Source organism: Hydra viridissima, unplaced genomic scaffold, assembly GCF_058129835.1.
Source record: "Hydra viridissima isolate aposymbiotic clone 2 unplaced genomic scaffold, HvirCarnegie_v1 scaffold_11, whole genome shotgun sequence".
In the NCBI taxonomy this organism is placed as follows: Eukaryota; Metazoa; Cnidaria; class Hydrozoa; order Anthoathecata; family Hydridae; genus Hydra; species Hydra viridissima.
The window spans coordinates 10,614,572-10,634,710 of NW_028324310.1; the positions used below are offsets into that span (position 1 = coordinate 10,614,572).

Genomic DNA, 20,139 nt, shown 5'->3' on the forward strand with positions numbered 1-20,139 from the left:
AAAGCTCAGTAATACGTGGAGTTTTTTTGTTGTTTTTTTTTAACATATCTCTGAGCTTTTACATGATCGAGGAAGCAACAATTTTTAGCGTCCTAAGAATAAAAGGATACTTTCAACGCGCTATCAAAGATCTATTTGGGAATAGAGAAATCAGTCATTAAAAGTATTTCATTTACAATAATTGAGAAAGCAGTAAAGTTTCGGTGTAACGAAAGGTTTTTTCTAATACTGATATCGCTATTTAGTTATTAGTTCCCGTGTCGATTGCCATAGCACATTTCGTTCACCATTTCATATAATGATAGTAAGAATGCATAGGTGAAGAAATGCGATTTTTAAACTTTTTGAGGCGTCCTTAATAACAAAAAAGGGCGTCTTGTCATAGGTATGTACATTATTTGTAAAACTACAAACAGTACTATAATTAAAAAAAATTTTAAGCAAAATTTTTATAGTTGAAAATCATTACCTAGCTGCAAGAATGTCGTACAAGATAAAACACCAATAAAGATAAAGAGCGCATTATGGAATTGAAGATATCTTCGCCGAGAGTCTATTCATCTTTTTTTTTTTTTTTTTTTTAATCTATTCAACCGATTGTCAAAAAGATACCTCAAAAGAAGAATACTTTTTTTTTCTTTTAAGGTATCTTTATGATAAACTTTTGAGGTTTTTTAACCTTTGCTCTAAAGGATTAAAGTCTCATACGATCTCATCTTACGATCTCTATCATACGATTTCATCACTTTTCTTACGATCGATATCTTATTTCTTTTAAATTAGTAATTTCTTTTCCAGCGTAAAACAATACATTAGTTGCTAACATAAACTTCGTCTCTTCTTCTTTTTCTTTCTTCTTCTCTATTTCTATAATTTTAGATTGTGGTTCTGTAAACGTAATGTAATATAGTAACTTTTTGATTATGAAAGATTTATGTAAATGTGACTGTTCACCAATTTTGGTATACATTGTCACTGTTTTTACGCCAACAGGACTTCAAGCACATGATGAATTAAATAAATTTAATAACGGGGTTTTAACAAATGCAATAAAACACCCTGTCATTTAGTTGACTTTTTTTTAAATCACACGATAATGGTTTTCTATTTCATTTACTTTTTTATGATTGGTTACATTCAAAAGAATATTTGTCTAAACGTCGGACTTTATTTACGCTTTGAACAATCTATTTACAGTTTTTACATTTGAATAAATGAAAATATCGCCACCCAGATAAAAAAGTAAAATACTTGTATCTTTGAATTTCCTAATTTCAAAATAACTTGTTTTTTAATATTCTAACTGAGTTGCCAAGTTACTCAATAGTTCACTTTCTTTCACGTGATAAATTTTCAAGTTGTTCATGCCGATTGTTTAAATATTGGAGAATGATATTTCTAGTACCGTAATGAAACCAAACTTTAATTCAAATAACGTTGACAGTGTTTCATAACTGGTCAATAAGATTTTTCAACTTTACTCAATTTTTGTGACAATCCAGATTATATCATTTCAGCTCGTTCTTAAAATGTTTAATTTGATTGAGAAAATGCCTTCGGCCCACAGCTTAAGGCAAACAGCGATATTTAATCTTTTTTTTTTCAGGTTGTTAAATTCTGAATTCTGGGGCATCAAATGGAAATATGCATCATATACCTTCTAATTTTATTGGATTATTTAGTGGGGAAATACCGACAATGCACATTGCTAAAATTAAGTTTCTATGCCTTAATTCATTTGTTCTTGTGAATGTTTTCTTTTTCTTATTGAAAAAAATATTTCATTTAAAATAATATTATTTTTATGTATGAAATTCATAGTTATAAAGAAAATATACTTTGGGTTTAGATTGAATAAAAACCATATCTAAGTCCAGGAGTGAGAGCGTTGGTAGCCTTCTTGCTCCTCCGTATGGGAGGGTAGAAGGCTGTCAATAAGTAAACAAATACAAATGCGCAAATGAACGCAAATGTTTAGGAAATAAACACGCATTATTTAGGGATTACTATAGTTTTCAGTTTTCATATCAGACAACCCATACTGATCATTTTGATCTTTAGTACGTTCATATCTTTCGATAGTTATTTCAGGATCAGGATCTGGTGCATAAACATTCTAAATATAATAGACATAAATAAAAACAAAAATTTGTTTTTAAAAACTTAACTAATATATTATTTCGTTTAATTTGTTAACTACATTATTTTCAAAATCATGAAGGTAAAGAGTAATTACTTAGGAAAATGCATCAAGAAGAAAACAGAAGAGAAAGATACCTGTAAATAGGAATTGCCAATAGGATCGTCTAGTACAATAGTGATGAATTCCTTTCCCTCGATAACCTTTATAAAAAACAAGCTGTATATATAGGGCGTGTCAATATTAAAAAAAAAATTAATTCTAAAAAAATGTATCGAATAAAATGTTAGGATTTAAATAAATTTTGGAAAAAACTGTAAAACATTTAAAAGTGGTACATTTTCAAAAGTTTTCTACTTCAACTATTATTTCTATATACTAGTTTACATAACTAATGCATGAATATATAAATTCATTTATATTTATACTAATAATATAGTAAGTTCTTTTTCATACACACTATACATAAATACAAACAATACACAAACTTACTCCTATATACACCCATTAACTCTTTGTTGATCATTTGAACTGTATTATATTCTTCTCTTCTTTCCTATGTGTGCTTATGTCCAGCTGTTTTAGTAATTACCTGTATACACTTCTCAACTGATTGTGTATACAGATAATTACTAAAACTGCTGGATAAAAGCATTCTGAAGAATTCTGGAACACCCAAGGGAGTCTTAATAACTTCTTTTTAATAAATGCTGCAGTGTGAAGCTAAAAAACTCCTAATTCTAATATTATCAACATGATTTTCCTCGTATCTAGGGAGCTGAAACATAATAGCTTCAATCCTCTCCTCTTTATTCTCACTGCAAAGCATAGTTTTTAACATGACTTCAGAATGTGCATGCTACTTTTTTTTTTTTTTGTGAGCATTTTAATATCTAGAAGCTGTTTACTCTGGTTTCTCAAGAGCTCCAATTGAAAAAAAACATGTCTCAGACTCTCAACCAAACTTGATTTCACTTTGATTTGGAACCAGATAGGAATGTAAACATCTAAAACATATTCAACAAACCATCTAAGATTCTGAAGAACCTTACCAAATAGCCCATCCAAAGAAACCTATATTTTCAAAATCTTTCTGCACTCCAAAGCTGCCAACTTTTTCTCTCTGTAACTTGATGTCTGAGTTCTAATACAGGTATTTTCTTTTCTCTCATTTGCTTACAAATAACATGAGTCTGTTTTTACAGTCTGAGTCACAAACAGGCTCTGAACAAAACATTATTACACATTTAACAACAAATTATCTACAAATTATTCAATTTTTGTAATATAATTGCCTTCTAATGATTTCCAAAGCTAATTTAAACTGCTCTTTCCCATTTATACTTCAATTTACCTTTAATACTAAATTCTTGCATTTCTAAATACAAATAATAATTAGCTTTCTGAAACTGAGAAACCAAGGATAGGATCATGTCAGTAACTAAAATATCAACAGCTCCTTTTATTCTGATCACTTATCTTCAGCAAAAGTATACCATGTTGTAGCATATCTCTTACAGTGGGGAGGTTAGATGAGAAAATGTCTTTCTTCTTTCTACATTTACTCAGGTGAGGAGCTGATGTTTTTTTTTAAGACATTCTTATGTTTAATTAAAAATATTGATGTTATGAAAATAATTTTTTTTTTTTTTGACAAACAAAGCATTTAGAAGACACCCTAATTTTTAAAACAGTTACATTTTTTTTTAACTACAGATTCTGCATAGGGCTAATAGAAACTTCAAACTACTCATATTACCTAAAAAAAAAGAAACAAAGCTACATCTTTACAGTTTAGATTTTAGAAATATTTGTAATATTAAACATTTTAAAATAATTTTATTTAGAGCTTAATTTCAAAGCACTTTTTCACTATGAACTTTTAAGGTCAGTTAAATGTAATAAGCGTAAGATGAGAAATATAAAAGGAGCCATTCCATGCAATGGTTTTGAAACCATAAAAAGATTTTTACTGCATGACATGTTTTTTCTCTAGTTAATATGAGCTTTCTAAAAAAAAAATTTTATCACACTAAGGTTTGCCTAATAAAGTCAAAAATAACATTTTGTAAATAATCATGAAGACAATAAGAGCAAAATATAAAATGGAAATGTCTTTAAAACAGCTTTAAATCTTATCAAATATTTTTTGCAGAAGGATTGTTAACATATCATACAATCATAGCTATATCTCTTGAAGTTTTTGTGTCTGCCAAATTTATGCAACACTTTATGTAAAAAATTTAATTAAATATTAATAAACACAACTAAATCATTTGTGATAAACTAACAGAAAATAACATGATTGCAAGGCAGGCACTCCTAAGACATGTGCTTTCTATGTTTATGGACAACCATAAAGAGAAGAAAATTTATTGTGAGTCATAAAAGGATCCTCACTCAGTTTTCTCCATCTTAGCAGTACAATCAGTAATACTAACATAAAAAGCAGTTGATATAATTTTTATTAGACACGCATCTTATTGTTAGCCTAACTCAGAAAAGGAATAACTAATAATTTTTTTTGGTACCATCTGGTGCATATTTTGGGTATGAGCCTATTAGTGAAAGCACTGACTCCTAAAAATTTTCATTAACAAATTTCAAAATTACACATTAGTTGGTGCAAAAAAACAACTTTTAAAAATTTTGGAATTACATTTTTTACAAGTTAGGCCATTTATATAATGATCATGATAAAGCCACCAGTATTATTCACTAATATATTACCTTGTGTATAGTTTCTACCAATTCATTAATTCGATTAACTTTATATGCACTATCACCAAATGAAAAAGGACTTATAGTTCCAAGCTAAAAAGAAATTTGTCACTTAAAATTAATAACAAACGACATGCTAAAAATAAACAATTAAGACAGTTAATCTTTTATAATTTTTTTTTTACAGCAACTCATAAGCAGGCTGAATTTAAAAAGAATAATTACTCTATTTGGATATAACTTCCAAAACTACTAAGACAAGTGAGAATATTTTATGTGTTTTAAATGAAATTGATAGCTGAATAAATCAGCTTTTGCCAATGTTGAATTAACTCTGAATAAACCAAAAAGGCAGGAGTTTTAGGAGTTTCATCTTTTCAATTGTAAAATCTTAAGTAAGGTTTCAAGAAAAGTTTACAACTACAATAACATGTTTAGAGTCATTTTTGTAGCCTTTACTCTTACTTTCAAATTCTTTAATACAATATCAAATTTAGAGCTGCTGAAGATGTTTTGTAAAAAAAAAAAAAAAACTTTTTACCTTTTTGAGTTCTGTAAAAAAAAAAAGATCAATATGCATTTTCTGCTTGTGATTATAACATTAAAAAAACAATAACAAAATGTAAGGTATACATGTTCTAGGACATTGTACAGAAGACCCTCTAGTGTTGTAAATCTTCCTCCACTAGAAGAAAGCTGAAAATCCATATCCAAATGTGGAAATCTCACTGTGCATGACTCAGACTAAAAGAAGAAAATTATGTTAAAAGAATTCTAATTGAAATAACTGAAATAAATTTTTATATAAAGTTAATTTTTGTCTTGATAAGAACCAAGTATGAAAAATTAATATTACAATTGATAGTTCTTTTCACATACCGTCAAAACATCTCTATTTAAATCAGAAGCATCTGTCATATTAAAAGTTATTTTTGTACCTAACTCTTCAATTGCTCCTGAATCACAAAAAAGAAAAGACTTTTAAAAATTCAACTAAAAACATAACTAGAAGGTTCTTTAAGAGACATTAAGAGAAATTCTTAAAAACAATGTCTTATGACCAACAATGTTAAATTCTTTTTGGGAAGCTTTTAGTATACAATTATCAAAACCTATTTGATTTATCTAAAATTAAATATATAGTAAAAACTAATAACAAAATATAGATAGTTCTTAAGAAAATTAATTATAAAACAATATTTTGAGTAAATAAGGTTTATTTTTTTTTTTTACTGTTTGTGACATAAACAGTAAACATATTTTGGTATCTTTACATTAATTACATTAATCAATCAATAAAGACTTATTCTTTCCTTTTAAAAGTATATAATTACATACAAAACTGTGCTTTTTGATTGGGTAATTCCTTAAAAATCCCTTTAATAAAACTTTCTTTTCCAACTTCTGACTGCATAGTAATCATTTTTCACAGCTTCATTGAATTTTCCATCATTTAGAAGTTTACATTAAAAAATGTTAAAAAAATCTAACTTGTGAACAACTAAAATACAACTGTTAACAGACTTTGAGGGTCTTGTTAATAGTATAATACTAAAAAAGGAAAGAAACTAACCGCCAGCTCTAACTTCATTTGTTTTTTTTCCACATGCATCACAAGTGGTGGCCATAATGATGACTTGCTTAAAGTGTGGAATGTCTATTTGTTTCATTCGGGTTGGTGCTGGTCCATTACAAGCTGAACAGTTTGTTTGAAACTCTAAAACTTCTAAATCCTGTTTTTCATCATCTTCATTATCTTCACTTTCTTGAGTCAAACCAAGTTGTTCATTTTGCTCTTTTGATCGTTTAAAGTGTTCAATTTTTGTAGAAGGATCTGCATTTGGTGCAAATGGATTTTCAACAAAACTGTTTCCAGAAATGTCCTCTATTATCAAAGTGAATGGAAGGTTTCCAGTTTTATAATCATTGAGTTTTTGAATAACCTCACTAATTTTGGCCCCAAGATTTGGATCCATGACCTTAACAAAAACAAAAAAAAATTACAGAAATCTTTCTAAAAACACAGCATTTTAACACTTAACACTATTTGTAAAGTTCTTAAATTTACTTAAACCCAATTTTCATAAATGTAAAGTGATTTCTGATGTACTTAAAAAAAAAGCGTGTTAAAAAGCAGGGATAAAAATAGATTTAATAAAAACAGGTTACAAGTCTTAAAGAAGGGCTTTAAACAACATCCAATCACCAATCAAATACGGTCAAATACAAGAACATTATCTTAAGATACAAACTTAATACCATACCATATTATCTTAATATTTTTAGATCAATCTTTAAATATAATATTGGGCAGGATTTGTTTAGTGGTTTTTAGAGGCCTATAACCAGGGCTGGATTAAAAACCTAATGACCCTAAGCCTGAAGATTTGCTATGAGCAGGAAACTTATAATATTAAGAAAAAATTTTTAAGAAAAATAATATATCAATGATATTTCAATATTACATTGTTAAGATATTGTAATATTAATGATTAGTAACTTTATTTTAACTATATTACCAATCATTAATATTACAATCTACTCAGTTTTTAATAAAAATTTATTGCTTACCATCCTCAGTTCTTGTTGCTGCTGCAAACCAGTAATTGCATTTTCAAACAGTCCCTCAATTGTTGTGAGAGCTAGATTTACAGTGAAAAAAAAATATTTTGCTAAAATATATATACAAGCTTGGAAAGAAAGTAAAAATTCATTTAAAAAACATACCTCCTTGAGAGGTGAAAGCAGGACCTTCAAAATCCAGCTCTTCAATGCGAAACATGGCAGAGGCTTGCTTTACAACTTGCCTGTCCATCATCTTTTTATATAGAAAACAAAAAAAAATGACATGCAAAGCAGAACATATTTAAAAAATATAAAGCACACTAAAATATAAAACTAGCAAAAACATCTTAACAACAAAAATGGTGGAAAAAAATAAAAATACAAAAGCAATTCACTTTTTTGTCATTAATGGTGACAATGTAACGAACACCTTTTGGTTGTATTGCTGAACCTGGTTGCACTTCATTATTGGTGAATCCGCAATGCTCACATTTGAATGATGATAGTATAATTTCTTTGAAAAAAGGGATCTTTGTTAGTAACAACTTTGTTATACCCTGATTTAAAAAATAAATAAATTAATTACTCATTTAAATATATACAAAAGTTTAGGTTTTAATCACATTTACATTAAAAAGCTAACTACTCTGTTAAAAAATATCAAGCTTTGAGTATGTAAAAAACTTGACCTGAAAAATTAGATTGCTTGTTTTCTCCTAGAAAATTTATGTACTACTATTCTTTTGACATTTGAATTTGAATTAAATCAATTCAATTTGTTCATTTTACCCAAATACTCATTTTTGCTCATTTGAAAATCTATTTTTAAAAAACATATTTAATATTTAGGCTCAATCAATTATAGATGAAAAATATAAAAATACATACATTTGCATAACATTGCATACATAAACTCTCAATTTCTTGTGGTCCTTCAGATGCATCTGATAAATCAGGAAATAAAGACATTATTTCTGAAAGTGATAACATATATATACATAAATTATTTCGTAAATGCTGCTAACTAATATATTTACATCTTCTGTTTATATATATATATATATATATATATATATATATATATATATATATATATATATATATATATATATATATATATATATATATATATATATATATATATATAGATAGATAGATAGATATATACTTTTGTGTGGCAAATTACTTATATTATTTTTTATTTTATGTAGCAGCACTCCAATTTTAATTACGGTATTATACAAGTGGATTAGTGTGTATAAGTGGAAGTGTGTGAATTTGAACACACATGTTTCCTGACCATGTTATATCCTTTTTATTTTTGTATATTTGACTACAACAGTACAACTACTTCAACACCATTATATTTGATAAATTTTTATTTAAATAATATTTCAAATAAATCACCAATCATTTAAAAACTGATATTTCAGACACATTGTTTTACAAGTTTGTAATGGGAAAACTGATGGAATGTTATACTGGGTGAGTTATATATCAATCAATCCAAAGTATCCATTAAAATAAGTTACATTTGCCAGCATTACACATTAAAATAAGTTACATTTGCCAGTGTTTAAATAAAACACAAATAACAACTTGCTAAAACATTCATTGCAGAAATAGTACATTAAAAGCCATAATTAAGCAACAACCAGCCACCCAAGGACTCTTTCTTTCTCCAATTCTTGCACATTTCCAAAATATACCAGTAAAACCAACTTTATAACGATCTAATATACTGGGCACAACAGCATGAATATAGGTGCAAGCACAAATAAGCAGCAACACCACAGTTAATAAGCTTTCAAAGTTAAATATTGCACTCATTCTGCTCTCTCTAGATTCTCTCTCTAAGATAGTTGTTTACCTAGAGAGATAATTAAGTAAAGAACTTTTTTTATTTTCTAAAAATTATTTCTGTTGCAATTTTATCATTTTAAAAATTAAGATTTTACAACTATAGAAAAAATGTATAAAAATTAGTTGATACAACTTTAGTAGATAAAGTTGGGTGATCTTATTTTTAAAATTAGATTATTCTGGCATGTTTTAATATGCATTTGCTACAACTTAAATTATAAAAAAAACAATTGAACTAAAGAACTTAAATTGCATGTATCAGTTGCAAAAAAAAATACTCTTTTAGTCATGCAGAAAAAAATACAAAAACACTGTTATTACTAGATTCTATTAGAAGGGAGAGAGGAGCATTAGGCTCTAACAGAAGGAGGGGAAGCACTCTACCTTTTACTGGAAAAGAACCTCATAAGGACCTCAATCCGAGAAAATCATTAAAATTAACTTGTGACTTTAGTAAGTTGAATATATAATTTAAAATTTTTGTTTTTATATTAAACTTGTACTATTATGTTCAATTACAAAATTTAAACACTGGAAATAATAACTAATCATTAATTTTTATTTCCTAACTCCAGTAAAGTAAATCTTAATGAAAAATGAAAAAAAATATAGTAAATTTGGTAAAATACAATATATAGTATAGTTAATAATATAAAGTACTTTATACCATTAAAATCTGACTTTTACTTCTAGACTTATCAATTATTAATACTATGTGATACTTGTTGGTGGTGATGGAAATTTCAAATTAGTTTAAAGTATATTAATCTCTAAACACAGATTAACAAATCTTTATTTAGAAACCTGACCTAAAACTTTTAAATAGCACTGGATTCTTCTAAGCTCTAAAAGAGCTTAAAATCAAATATGATCACTTTTATGATGATATAAACATAACAGCCACTTGATCTTACTTACAGCAATATACTCATTCGATAATAAAAAAATCCCCCATTAACCCAAACTTGTCACACTTTGTCCGTTTTCATCTTGTTTTAAATGACAGTTTCACGGTTATCATGGATCACGATAATGCCAATCTAGCTGACCCAAGAACACCACTTATATGGGGTTACTCTAGGTACCTTGATGTGTACGCTACACGTCAAGGTACCCTGTCATATAAATTTTGAAATCGTTTTATTTTGTCCGAGGAAAATAACTTTGTTTGAATGATCAAATTGAGTGAATTTTTGACTTCATAGTGCGCCAAGAAAAACGTCTGTAAAATGAGAACCCCTCTATATAATTTGATTAAAATTGGTGAAAATGTTGCCCATAGCCACAACAAACTTTCAATCGGATTGGTTTACGGGTTACGGATTTATGGCAGTATTAGTTTAAATTTTGTTAGTTTTTTGCAACTTATACCTCAAAACGTTACCGATTACTGTTATATTCGATCACTTTTTTCAAAAATTATGGTTAGATAAGTGTTCTACTATGTAATACCAACAATTTTTATTATAATTGTTTAATTGCTACATGTACCGTTTTCATTTTATTCAAACATCAAACAACGGATTAAAAGAACTAGTAAAAAGTATAAACGAAACATCAAGCACCAAGTTGGAAGAGCAAAAGTCTTGTGAATCATGTTATTCAATCTCACAAAATTTCTGGTGGCTATTTTGTTAAGCTCGGAATTGATGTTGGCAAAGGTTTTTTCAAATTTTTTCTTGGCATTGTTGATACTGCGTTCAGGGATAAAACCAGCTACTGCTAAAACAACCTCTTACTCAAAGGACTGGCAAAGACACTGGAGTTAACAGATAAATACTTGTTGCGGTATCAGAAGATTTACCAGAAACTCACTCCAATATTGAAAAAATCTGGCCAATAGTTAATGCAAATGGATTTAAACTAATTTTAGCTTGTGATATGAAAGATGCAAATTTAATTTGTGGTCTAAAAACCCTCTCAAGTATGCACCCTTGCACATGGTGTGACGTCAAATCCAAATGTCTTGCCGAATCTGGAAACTTGCGAACACTGGGCTCAATCAAATCTAACCTCGAGTCTTTCCAGCAATCTGGTGGGGATGTTGCTAATGAAAAGCTGTTCGGCAATGTCATTCGAAAGTCAATCATCAGCGGGCCTGACAATGTTCTGATTTTGAAAATCATTCCACCTATGGAATTACATCTCCTCTTAGGAGTTGTCAATCATCTTTTCAAGATCCTTAAAACTGCTTGGATAGAAGCTATTAAGTGGCCAGCTGCCCTCCACATTCAATCACCCCATATCATGAGGGTCAGTTCAACGGAAACGAATGTAGAAAACTTCTTAAAAATTTTAACGTGCTGCAGCAACTTGCTGATACAAACTTGGTTCCCAACCTCTTTTACATAATTGAAGCATTCAAAAGTTTTAATTTAGTTTTCAAGGCTTGGTCTTATTCATCCTAAAGTCGGATTTCGCTAAAATAATTGAAAATTTCAAAAGGTATTACTTAATGATAACTGGTGCAAGCGTAACACCTAAAATTCACACCGTCTTCTACCACATCAAAGATTTCATCAGTCACAAAGGATCCCCTCCCCCCCTGGGGCCCTATAGTGAACAAACTGTCGAAATCGCTCAATAAGATTTTTATCAATATTGGTCAAGGTGTAAGCGAAATAGTAATGATCCAGGATACAAAGAAAGGCTGATGTGCTGTATAACTGATCTAAACAGTAAGCATCTTTAAAGAACTGCTAGCATGATTTGAGTTATTAAAGATAAGGAGCAGAAAATCATAGCTTACGGTTTATAATGAACATTTTAACCAACTTAATCCTTAAATGCTGTTAATTTGATATTACATTTAAAATAGTATTGTATAGTATTTGTACTAAAAGAGTATATTGTGCTGGAGAAAATCAAAAAACATGTCTTAGATTGTAATCAGATGCTATTTAATGGTAATATAATGTAAAAAAAGGGTTTTAACAGTTAATAGTTATTTATTTAATATATAATAGCTATTTTATCACTTAATTTTGAAAGTAAATGTATTTAAGGTTTCAAGAGTCAATAAAAATATGTTAACAGAGACGTATTTTTTTGTTTATTTTACCAACTGATAGTCTTTTGACCAGGTTTTGCACTTTTTTTAGGGTTTATTTTCACTTTGGCAGTAGTTTATAAATTAGGAAATGCCGAGATTTTCACGCCATTTATAAGCCAAGTCAAACCACGTTTTAAAAAGCAAACCAATATTTTGATAATCGTGAGTTGAGAAAAGTTCAAGTCCAATCAGCTTATGAGAGTAACAAATGAGGAGCCCACGAATTTTAACTTTTAAGATCTCATTTTTTATGTTTAAAACCAAAGAAGTATTTTACTGAGTACACCACAAGAATGCATAAATCATCAACAAAACAAAGCTGAATGGCTTTAAATTATCTACAAACTCATAACTCTTGTCCAAAATTAAGATCCCAATTTTTAAAAATTTGCGAAGTAAATTTTTTAAATGCCCATTATTGCTTGCCTAAAAATCGGGTGCATTTGTGATTCTACTGTTCTTTTCCGGTTAGCAACGAATCCTGCAGTTTTTAAACTTAAGATATCTTTCTGAGCCCATCTAATGGGCATGGGTTGGTCCATTTAATGGACGAGATTGATAAAAAAATTATGAAATGTATTCCTACGGTTTTTTCCCGTGTGCTCTTCAAATATTTTCATTATTAAGGAGGAGAGGGAAAGAGCTTAATTCAATTTTTAAAAGATAATGCCGGAATAAAATCAAGGATAAACTTTAAAGGCATATTATCATTTCGTTTGTAACCATAGAAACCCTCTATCTTGTTCAATACTTGTTAACATCCTGTAAACGGTGAGCACTGGAAAGTTTCACTTTCATGAGTAATATCACCTATTGTCTAGCAATTCAATTTCTTGCGGTAAATAATATTTTCGGGGCTTTTATCTAAGTAAGTTTTATCTTGGCACGCAATTTCACTATGATAGCTTTTGCCTGGATACTGTGACCATTCATGCCATCAAACTTAGTGATTCTGACATTGCTTAGACTATTCTCATCATATTTATCACGCCGGAAATAAAAAAAGCAAGCACATGCGCTCGGTACTTTTAAGTACAGAGTGTATACTTAATTTCTGACCCCATATATCTCGGTTTAAGAATACGGTATTTCAACACATACCATTTTATTACTGTCATATCAATTTAATTAGACAAAGAATATATATTAATAGTCAGTAATCAGTATTTTGTCCATTTCTTTCTATGCATTGGGTAATTCTCCTTGGCAGGCTTTCTACTAGGCGAAAACACTCTTCTTGCGTAATGGCAGCCCACTCCTGTTCAACACGTCTGATCAACTGTTCACGATTACGAGGTCGAGGATTGTGTAAAACACTGTCCTGGAGTCTTGACCAAATATGTTCGATGACATTTAAGTCGGGCGAGTTGCCAGGCCAGTCGGTCCACACTGCTGGAAAGTCTCTGTTGATCACATTCATTGTTGCTCTTGCCGTGTGGCAAGTTGCTCCATCTTGCATCAGAATAACTTTATTTCTCACAGGAAAGATGGTCTTATCATCATACTAAAGTATTTTTCGGGCTAAAGGAGCATTTAAGAGAGCAACTCAAAATCTTGTGTTTGTAACATGTGGGGGGTCAGAAATTAAGTATACACCCTGTAGGAACCACAGCTTCCTGAGTTTCATATAACAACAACATTTGGAAGTAATACAGAAAACACATAAAAAAGTGCACTTATGCCATTAAACATTTTTAGGCAAAAGTAATTAAAATATTTTCTAATGAAAAATGTTTTCATCAGTTAGCATTACAAACTGTCGGCAAGCAACGTTTATAGGAGAAAAAAGGAATTCAATTTTAATGCAATTAGATGTTTTGACTCAGAAAAACCTTTTTTTTTATTCTTGATGACGTTGTTCTCAAACTAAACAACCCAACTCTTTCACTGAGTAAGAGGATTAAACTGGATTAAAAGCGTTCAAGAACTATAATCGGTTCTACAGATAAGGCTAAAAAGGCGGAGTTGGTCACAATCACATATCCTCTCTGGATTTTGGCGTAATAAGTGGTCCAGATTTTCAGAAGAAGACGAAAAGTGTTCAAACTTTGGGTGAAATTTGTATTTTGAGTGAGAAATGTGTTGAAAAGTGAGAACCAATTAAAATTTTGGTTGAAATGAAAATAATTGAAACTTTTTAAATTCCGTTTTATCGGGAGACCAGTGATAGATATTTGTAAGTTTAAGAGATGCGTCTAAATGTGTGACAAAAATTGTGATCAAACCTCTTTAGGTTCTGGTGGTAATAATTTAAAGACAATTTATTTATAAGACAACTTTAAGATATGCCATATTCAATTTCTGTCTGAAGCAGCCACAGTTTTAGCGGAGCAGCAAGATTCTCAGCTGGGACTTAAATCCAAAAATTCTTTTGAAAATACTTGAAAAAAAACGAAATTAATTATCTACTGAATTGATCTGTGATACTCTATGTGGATCTGATTGACTTGAAAAATCAAGGATCAAGTCTTCAAAGTGGACGAAAAGAAGTAATGATTTTTAGGTAAAGGACTTTTTTTCAAATATATCTTGACCGAATACTACCAACTAAAGCTTTGGCATAAGCTGCATCAACTTAAGCGACTTGGAAAAAGAATGAGAGAATCAGTAGAAAATCTTATAAAAGCAATGTATTTGGGTTGAAAGCGTATCACCAACACCAATGATGATAGCTGAAAAATATTCTGGATTTGAAAACATATAATGACCTCAGTGTTTCACAATACTAAAAATAATGAAAGAACTGACTCTCGGTGTAAACACACCTAAATAATGATTTAGTTATACCATCGCAGGAAAAACGGCCAGAAGGTTACTTAAAACAGCAAAAATATTTTTTCTAATTGCTGGTGTTATAATTTATATAATCCCCAGACTCATGAAGAAATATTTTTTGAAGGCATCCAAGTTAAGATAGTAACTATAACTGTTATCAAGTATTTTGAAAGAACTATGCAGTGTTACCATATTAAGTTGGAGGCCTTCAAATTGTATTGTTTCATAGATTTAGAAAAAATTGTAAATCAATATAGTTGGTATACCATGTCTGCATTGGTAGACATGCGATAAGAATATTGATTTCAAGTCGCATATTGCTTTAAAACTTACACTTGAATTTATTTTGAAAAGGCAAATTTGGCCCTAAACAAGGAAATAAAAAATTCTCAATTTTGTAACATCAATGAAGTTTTTTTTTTTTAAAAAAAAAGGAAAATTAATCAATTAATTTCTTATTAGAACAGCTCTAATAACTTTATCCATTTCCCTTTAAAACCAAAAAGAATTACTGTGATATTGAGCTTTAATCCTGAAGTTTTTTGTCAAATTCCAATCAGTTGTTTGTTCATTTGAATTATAAATTTTATATCATTGTATTCTTTCTGAGCTCAAGAAATAAAATCTAAAAATCTGAACTGTTCATTTGGCGTTATAGTCAAGAGAAGTGGAAGTGGTTAGCATTTATGAGCGGTATCATAAACCAAAAGCTTCGAAAACGATTAGCCAATACGGCTTCTTTTACTAATATTTTTGCTGTGAAATATGAAGACGCAAATAAAGATTGATACTGACGTAAAAATAAAGTTAGAGAAACTAGTTTCAATGGACTGAAATGATCGATAAATAGCTTCATGAATTATATATAAGATATTCTGAATGGATATGAATACTACGCAAAGACAGGGGAACTTTGTTCTCCATGTGCGACAGGATTCAGATTCAGATTTGGAGCAGTTGTTTAAAAATTCTGTTACAATGAGCAAGGATGGCCCAAGATCTATTCCTTTTCGTAACAGAAATTTGCCTCCTTCGTTTTTTAGACCACCCCCATCTCTAGATACTGAGCAAACTGCTCCTATTCACACTAGAGCTCGTTCTCTCCCTTCCAACATCGGTCAGATAGTACAGGAGCAAGTTGTTTTACAACAACAACATCAACAACAACAACTCCAACAACAGCAACAAAATAACTTTATGCTCTCTCCAAGTCATCAACGAAAACACTCTTATGATACTCTTGAATCAAACTGTTTACCCAGTGGATGTGAAATGAGAACAACTGCTTCTGGACAAAAGTATTTTATAAAGTATAATTTTAATCATGTTATGTAAATATATAAAATGCCCCAAACAGGCATTACCTGTTTATAAAATTATACCTTAATTATATTTTGATTAACTTTGATAAACATTTTTCAGTCATCACAGTCGCTCAACATCTTGGCAAGATCCTAGGAAAGCACAATCTATGTCAGTACTGCCAATAACTCCTCAAAACCCTTTAATGGATGCTTTACCTGAAGGCTGGGAGCGTGCTGTTACTTCTGAAGGTGAGGTTTACTTTATTAATCACCAAACAAAAACTACAAGTTGGTTTGATCCTCGTCTTAATCGGCCTAATGTTAGTTCATTATCACCCTCTCACCAAATGGGAGCTGCAAATATGCAATTTTACCAACAAGACAAGCGTCAACAACAACGTCAACAACAACGTCAACAACAAATGCAACAACGCTTACTTGAAAGAGAATTTCTTATTCAACAACAGAGGATGAGTGGTCAACATACTGACCCTCTAATAAATAACAACTCTCTGATAAGTAATCTTGTTAGAGAGAAATATGCTACTCATCATATGAATGCTGGTGTTCTTGGAAGAGTTAGCTCTGTTGATTCTGGACTAGATGGAATGGGATCCTATTTAACATCAACTTCTTCTGATGGTTTAAATGATATGGAAACGTCAGATGTTGATCGAAGTAATCATTTTAACAAAAATACATCTATTGAACAAGATATGTGCTTCAATAATCGACTGCCTGAGTTCTTTGATAGTTTGCAAGCCTCAAATGTTGACCTGGAGATTCTAGAAGATGGTGCTGAATTAAGTGGTGATTTAGAAGCCATCAACTCTGAGGTTCTCAATGATGTTGACATGATCTTATCACCAAACAATAAAGCTGATGGATTTTTAACATGGTTATAAAGGCATTCCCATATCAGTTGGTGTTTGAATTCTCTTATTGAGATCTTTAGTTTATTTTTAAACATTTCTCAGATAAGCGCAATTTTACCATTCTATTAAATTGAGAATTTTGGTAATTTTTCCTCCGGATTATGAAATTAATGACCAGTTTGCACACAATTGTTTGTGTTTTCAAAGTTTATAATATTTAATATTAATTGATGGAGAGGTGAAGTAACTTTCAAAATGTTTTCTGGATAAAAATTTTATGTTTCAACTTTTATAGTGACAAATAGTTTTTTAAATTTACCAGTTTGTTACATACAAAATGCAAATCTTTGCTTTTTTTTTGTACCTGAAAATGTTTGTTCAAAAATCTTTGAACCACTGCTATAAATATAGTTTTATATAAATGTTTCTTGCATATTTTTGGAACTATTTTTATAAAAAAAATTTTTTAAATATTTAATTTTTTTTTTTTTTGAAAAATGTATTTCTTAATTAAATTTTTCATTTTTATAAATATTTTTTTTATTTAATTTTTGTTTGCCATCAATATTGGTGGAGTTGTTCTGCTGTAATTTTTATACCAGTTTTTCTTACAATTTTAAGTTTTTAAAATAATTTTATATTACTTTCTATAAGTTTGTATCTAAATTTTTTTATTTTGTAGCAATGTTGACGTTTATATAATTGTATTTACTGTCAGCATCATTTTTTTTAAAAACAAAGTGAATTTTTTTAATTTAGTAATTAAATAAATTTCAAAGAGTTAAAGTAACTGATTTTCTTTGAATTTCTTACATTTTTTTTTTATTTGTTATTACTTGTCATTCTTTACTCAAATTTTTTTAATGGCATTCGTTTAAATCTTTTTTATTTAAACGCCTTTTTGACTGTAAATGTATTTGTTTATAAAGAGGAGTAAAGAGTCAAAAAATATTTTTAAATTTGTTTTCGTTAAAAAGGAAAATAGTTTACTCAAATAATATTCCTCTTGCTAAAAAGGACACTTAGCAAGAAAGATGTTTAGATTTCAGTAAAGAAACCGTTATTCTTCCAGGATCGAGCAACCTTTTATAAAAACATGTGACATCTGGCTTTTACATTTGGCTTCAAATTTAAACAATTATTTGCGTAGAACATGAACCTTTATAACAGGCTATTCTATGTTATTAAATATAAATTTTAGACACTTTTTCTTTATCTGTTATGGTCCTAACATGACTGGATTTTCAAAATTTGAATGGCAAGGGACAATAAGTGTAATAAGAAAGAATCTGCATTTATTTTGTCTATAGAGCATAGCAATGTCCTCATCTTATGAAAATAAATCATTCAACCTAATATTTTAGAAATCATCATCCTTCTGGTTTCCTTTCATGTCCAAAATACTAAATTTAATTAGGCCACTTTCAAACTGTTTCACATATTAATGTCCACATTGCCTAATTTTGATTTTAATGAACTATCATTGAAAATCATAACATCTAAAAGAGATTATTCTCAAGACAGAGTTTTAGTCGGAACCCGTCGAATGTCTCTCTGTAACTGAAACTGCTTCTAAAGTCAGACATTCAACTATCAAAAAAATGATTCGTGGGTCAGAACGGGTCTATACATCAACGATACACCAATATCTAGTCGATACACCAAAGACACTGATTAAATCAACTGTTGGGCGAACTATTTCAATAAATCTTTGACAGTTCGCCAATTGGATTTGGATTAGTCAGATTAGAAGTAATTAACTTAGTTTAGAATTATCATAATGAATCTTAACAAACGCATTTGATCAAAAACGGTGAGCCGACTTACTTATGGTGTTACGCTTTTATCGCACGTCAGAGAAATAAAAATATTTAAAATAAAAACAAAGAATATCTAGTCTATTAGAATCACGGCAACCCAATTATCAATAATTGACCAGAATAGTCTATATGATAAGCTTAGTTTCAACCGTGATCAGACCAGGCTTTTTAAAACAGAACTTTTAGAAAAAAAAAATTGCGTTTAATAGTCATAAAGGCGCTAAAAATCTCAGTTTTTGGAGATTTTTAATCCGTCGCCCCAGAACTTTTGTGGAACAAAATTTATCGTGGTTCTCATATTTTAAAATAAACTCTTTTTATTATGATTTAATGCCCAACAAATGCCTTAAAGGAGACCGTGGCAAGTTGTGATGGGTGTCAAACTTTGGAGGCGTAAAAAATATGTGTAAGGTATTTTTGCAAGGTACTGATGCTAAGAACTTATCTGCAAAGTATTATAAAACAATCAAAACAGCATCAAAGCGTGTTTTAAATGTTTAAAAATTGTTAATAGGTATAAACTGTAAATGAATCGATGTATACAAAAACGTTCTAAGTCATAAAAACAATTTAATGACTTAGAACGTTTTTGTATACATCGATTCAAATATAAGGTGATGCTGATCTTTTCGTGATTATAAAATAATGAATCTAATTTAAGAATTTCACTTAAAACTAAGAATATATTTTGCATTTGTTACAAAATCATTATTGTGTAGCAAATTTATGATCTTTTTAAAATACGAAGCTGGTTTAAGGAAGTGTGTTGGAATAAAAAAAATGATAATATATCGGACAGGATTTTTGCGCGAAACTCTTGTAAAACAAAGAAAGAAAACAAAAAACTAACAACTGAAATGAAAACTTGTACAAGACCACTACCAATGATCAAAAAGATCGATTTGCGTAAGCAAAAGAGTCATTCTTTTAGGAAACAGGATATATTTTGTGCTCAGGATGAAACAACAAGGTTCATGAAGCATGTACATTTATACCAGGGGAATTTATGAGTCCTAACTGACTT

The 20,139-nt window shown here is 29.6% G+C and overlaps 3 protein-coding genes and 1 long non-coding RNA gene across 7 annotated transcripts in view; 2 read left to right on the forward strand and 2 right to left on the reverse strand.

Moving 5' to 3' along the window:
* The window catches only part of LOC145191085 (phenylalanine--tRNA ligase beta subunit-like), a 144,361-nt gene that overhangs the window by 26,107 nt on the left and 98,115 nt on the right, over window positions 1-20,139 (forward strand). The gene's annotated exons all lie outside the window — the stretch shown is intronic.
* LOC145191566 (zinc finger protein ZPR1-like) lies at window positions 1,996-8,453 on the reverse strand. Its single transcript, XM_090067060.1, has 10 exons — window positions 8,315-8,453; window positions 7,822-7,983; window positions 7,589-7,679; window positions 7,433-7,503; window positions 6,435-6,840; window positions 5,741-5,817; window positions 5,495-5,605; window positions 4,871-4,954; window positions 2,278-2,343; window positions 1,996-2,116 (listed from the first exon to the last, which is right to left on the reverse strand). The coding sequence occupies exons 1-10, from the start codon at window positions 8,414-8,416 to the stop codon at window positions 1,997-1,999; spliced, it is 1,290 nt and encodes a 429-aa protein (XP_089923186.1). The 5' UTR covers window positions 8,417-8,453; the 3' UTR covers window position 1,996.
* On the reverse strand, window positions 8,837-10,607 carry LOC149882130 (uncharacterized). 3 transcript variants are annotated; one of them, XR_016445081.1, is made up of 2 exons: window positions 10,208-10,607; window positions 8,837-9,296 (listed from the first exon to the last, which is right to left on the reverse strand). It is a non-coding gene; the product is annotated as an uncharacterized LOC149882130 (long non-coding RNA). The 3 variants fall into 3 exon arrangements; XR_016445083.1 differs by having other exon boundaries at window positions 10,099-10,607; XR_016445082.1 differs by lacking the exon at window positions 10,208-10,607 and adding an exon at window positions 9,957-10,078.
* LOC145200927 (transcriptional coactivator YAP1-like) lies at window positions 15,793-17,680 on the forward strand. 2 transcript variants are annotated; one of them, XM_080068556.2, is made up of 2 exons: window positions 15,793-16,414; window positions 16,539-17,680. In XM_080068556.2, exons 1-2 carry the CDS (start codon window positions 15,996-15,998, stop codon window positions 17,323-17,325), a joined length of 1,206 nt encoding a protein of 401 aa, XP_079924682.2. In that variant the 5' UTR covers window positions 15,793-15,995; the 3' UTR covers window positions 17,326-17,680. The 2 variants fall into 2 exon arrangements, with proteins under 2 accessions (XP_079924682.2, XP_079924681.2); XM_080068555.2 differs by having other exon boundaries at window positions 15,834-16,426.

Bases quoted from the DNA above. Each gene is read 5' to 3' on its own strand.
- LOC145191566 (XM_090067060.1), bottom strand. From the start codon at position 8,416: ATGTTATCACTTTCAGAAATAATGTCTTTATTTCCTGATTTATCAGAT. The intron at 5,818-6,434 runs GTTAGTTTCTTT...TTTGTGATTCAG, and splicing joins AAATGAAGTTAGAGCTGGCG to GAGCAATTGAAGAGTTAGGT. The intron at 2,344-4,870 runs GTAATATATTAG...TTTTTTATAAAG, and splicing joins TGGTAGAAACTATACACAAG to GTTATCGAGGGAAAGGAATT.
- LOC145200927 (XM_080068555.2), top strand. From the start codon at position 15,996: ATGGATATGAATACTACGCAAAGACAGGGGAACTTTGTTCTCCATGTG. The intron at 16,427-16,538 runs GTATAATTTTAA...AACATTTTTCAG, and splicing joins GGACAAAAGTATTTTATAAA to TCATCACAGTCGCTCAACAT.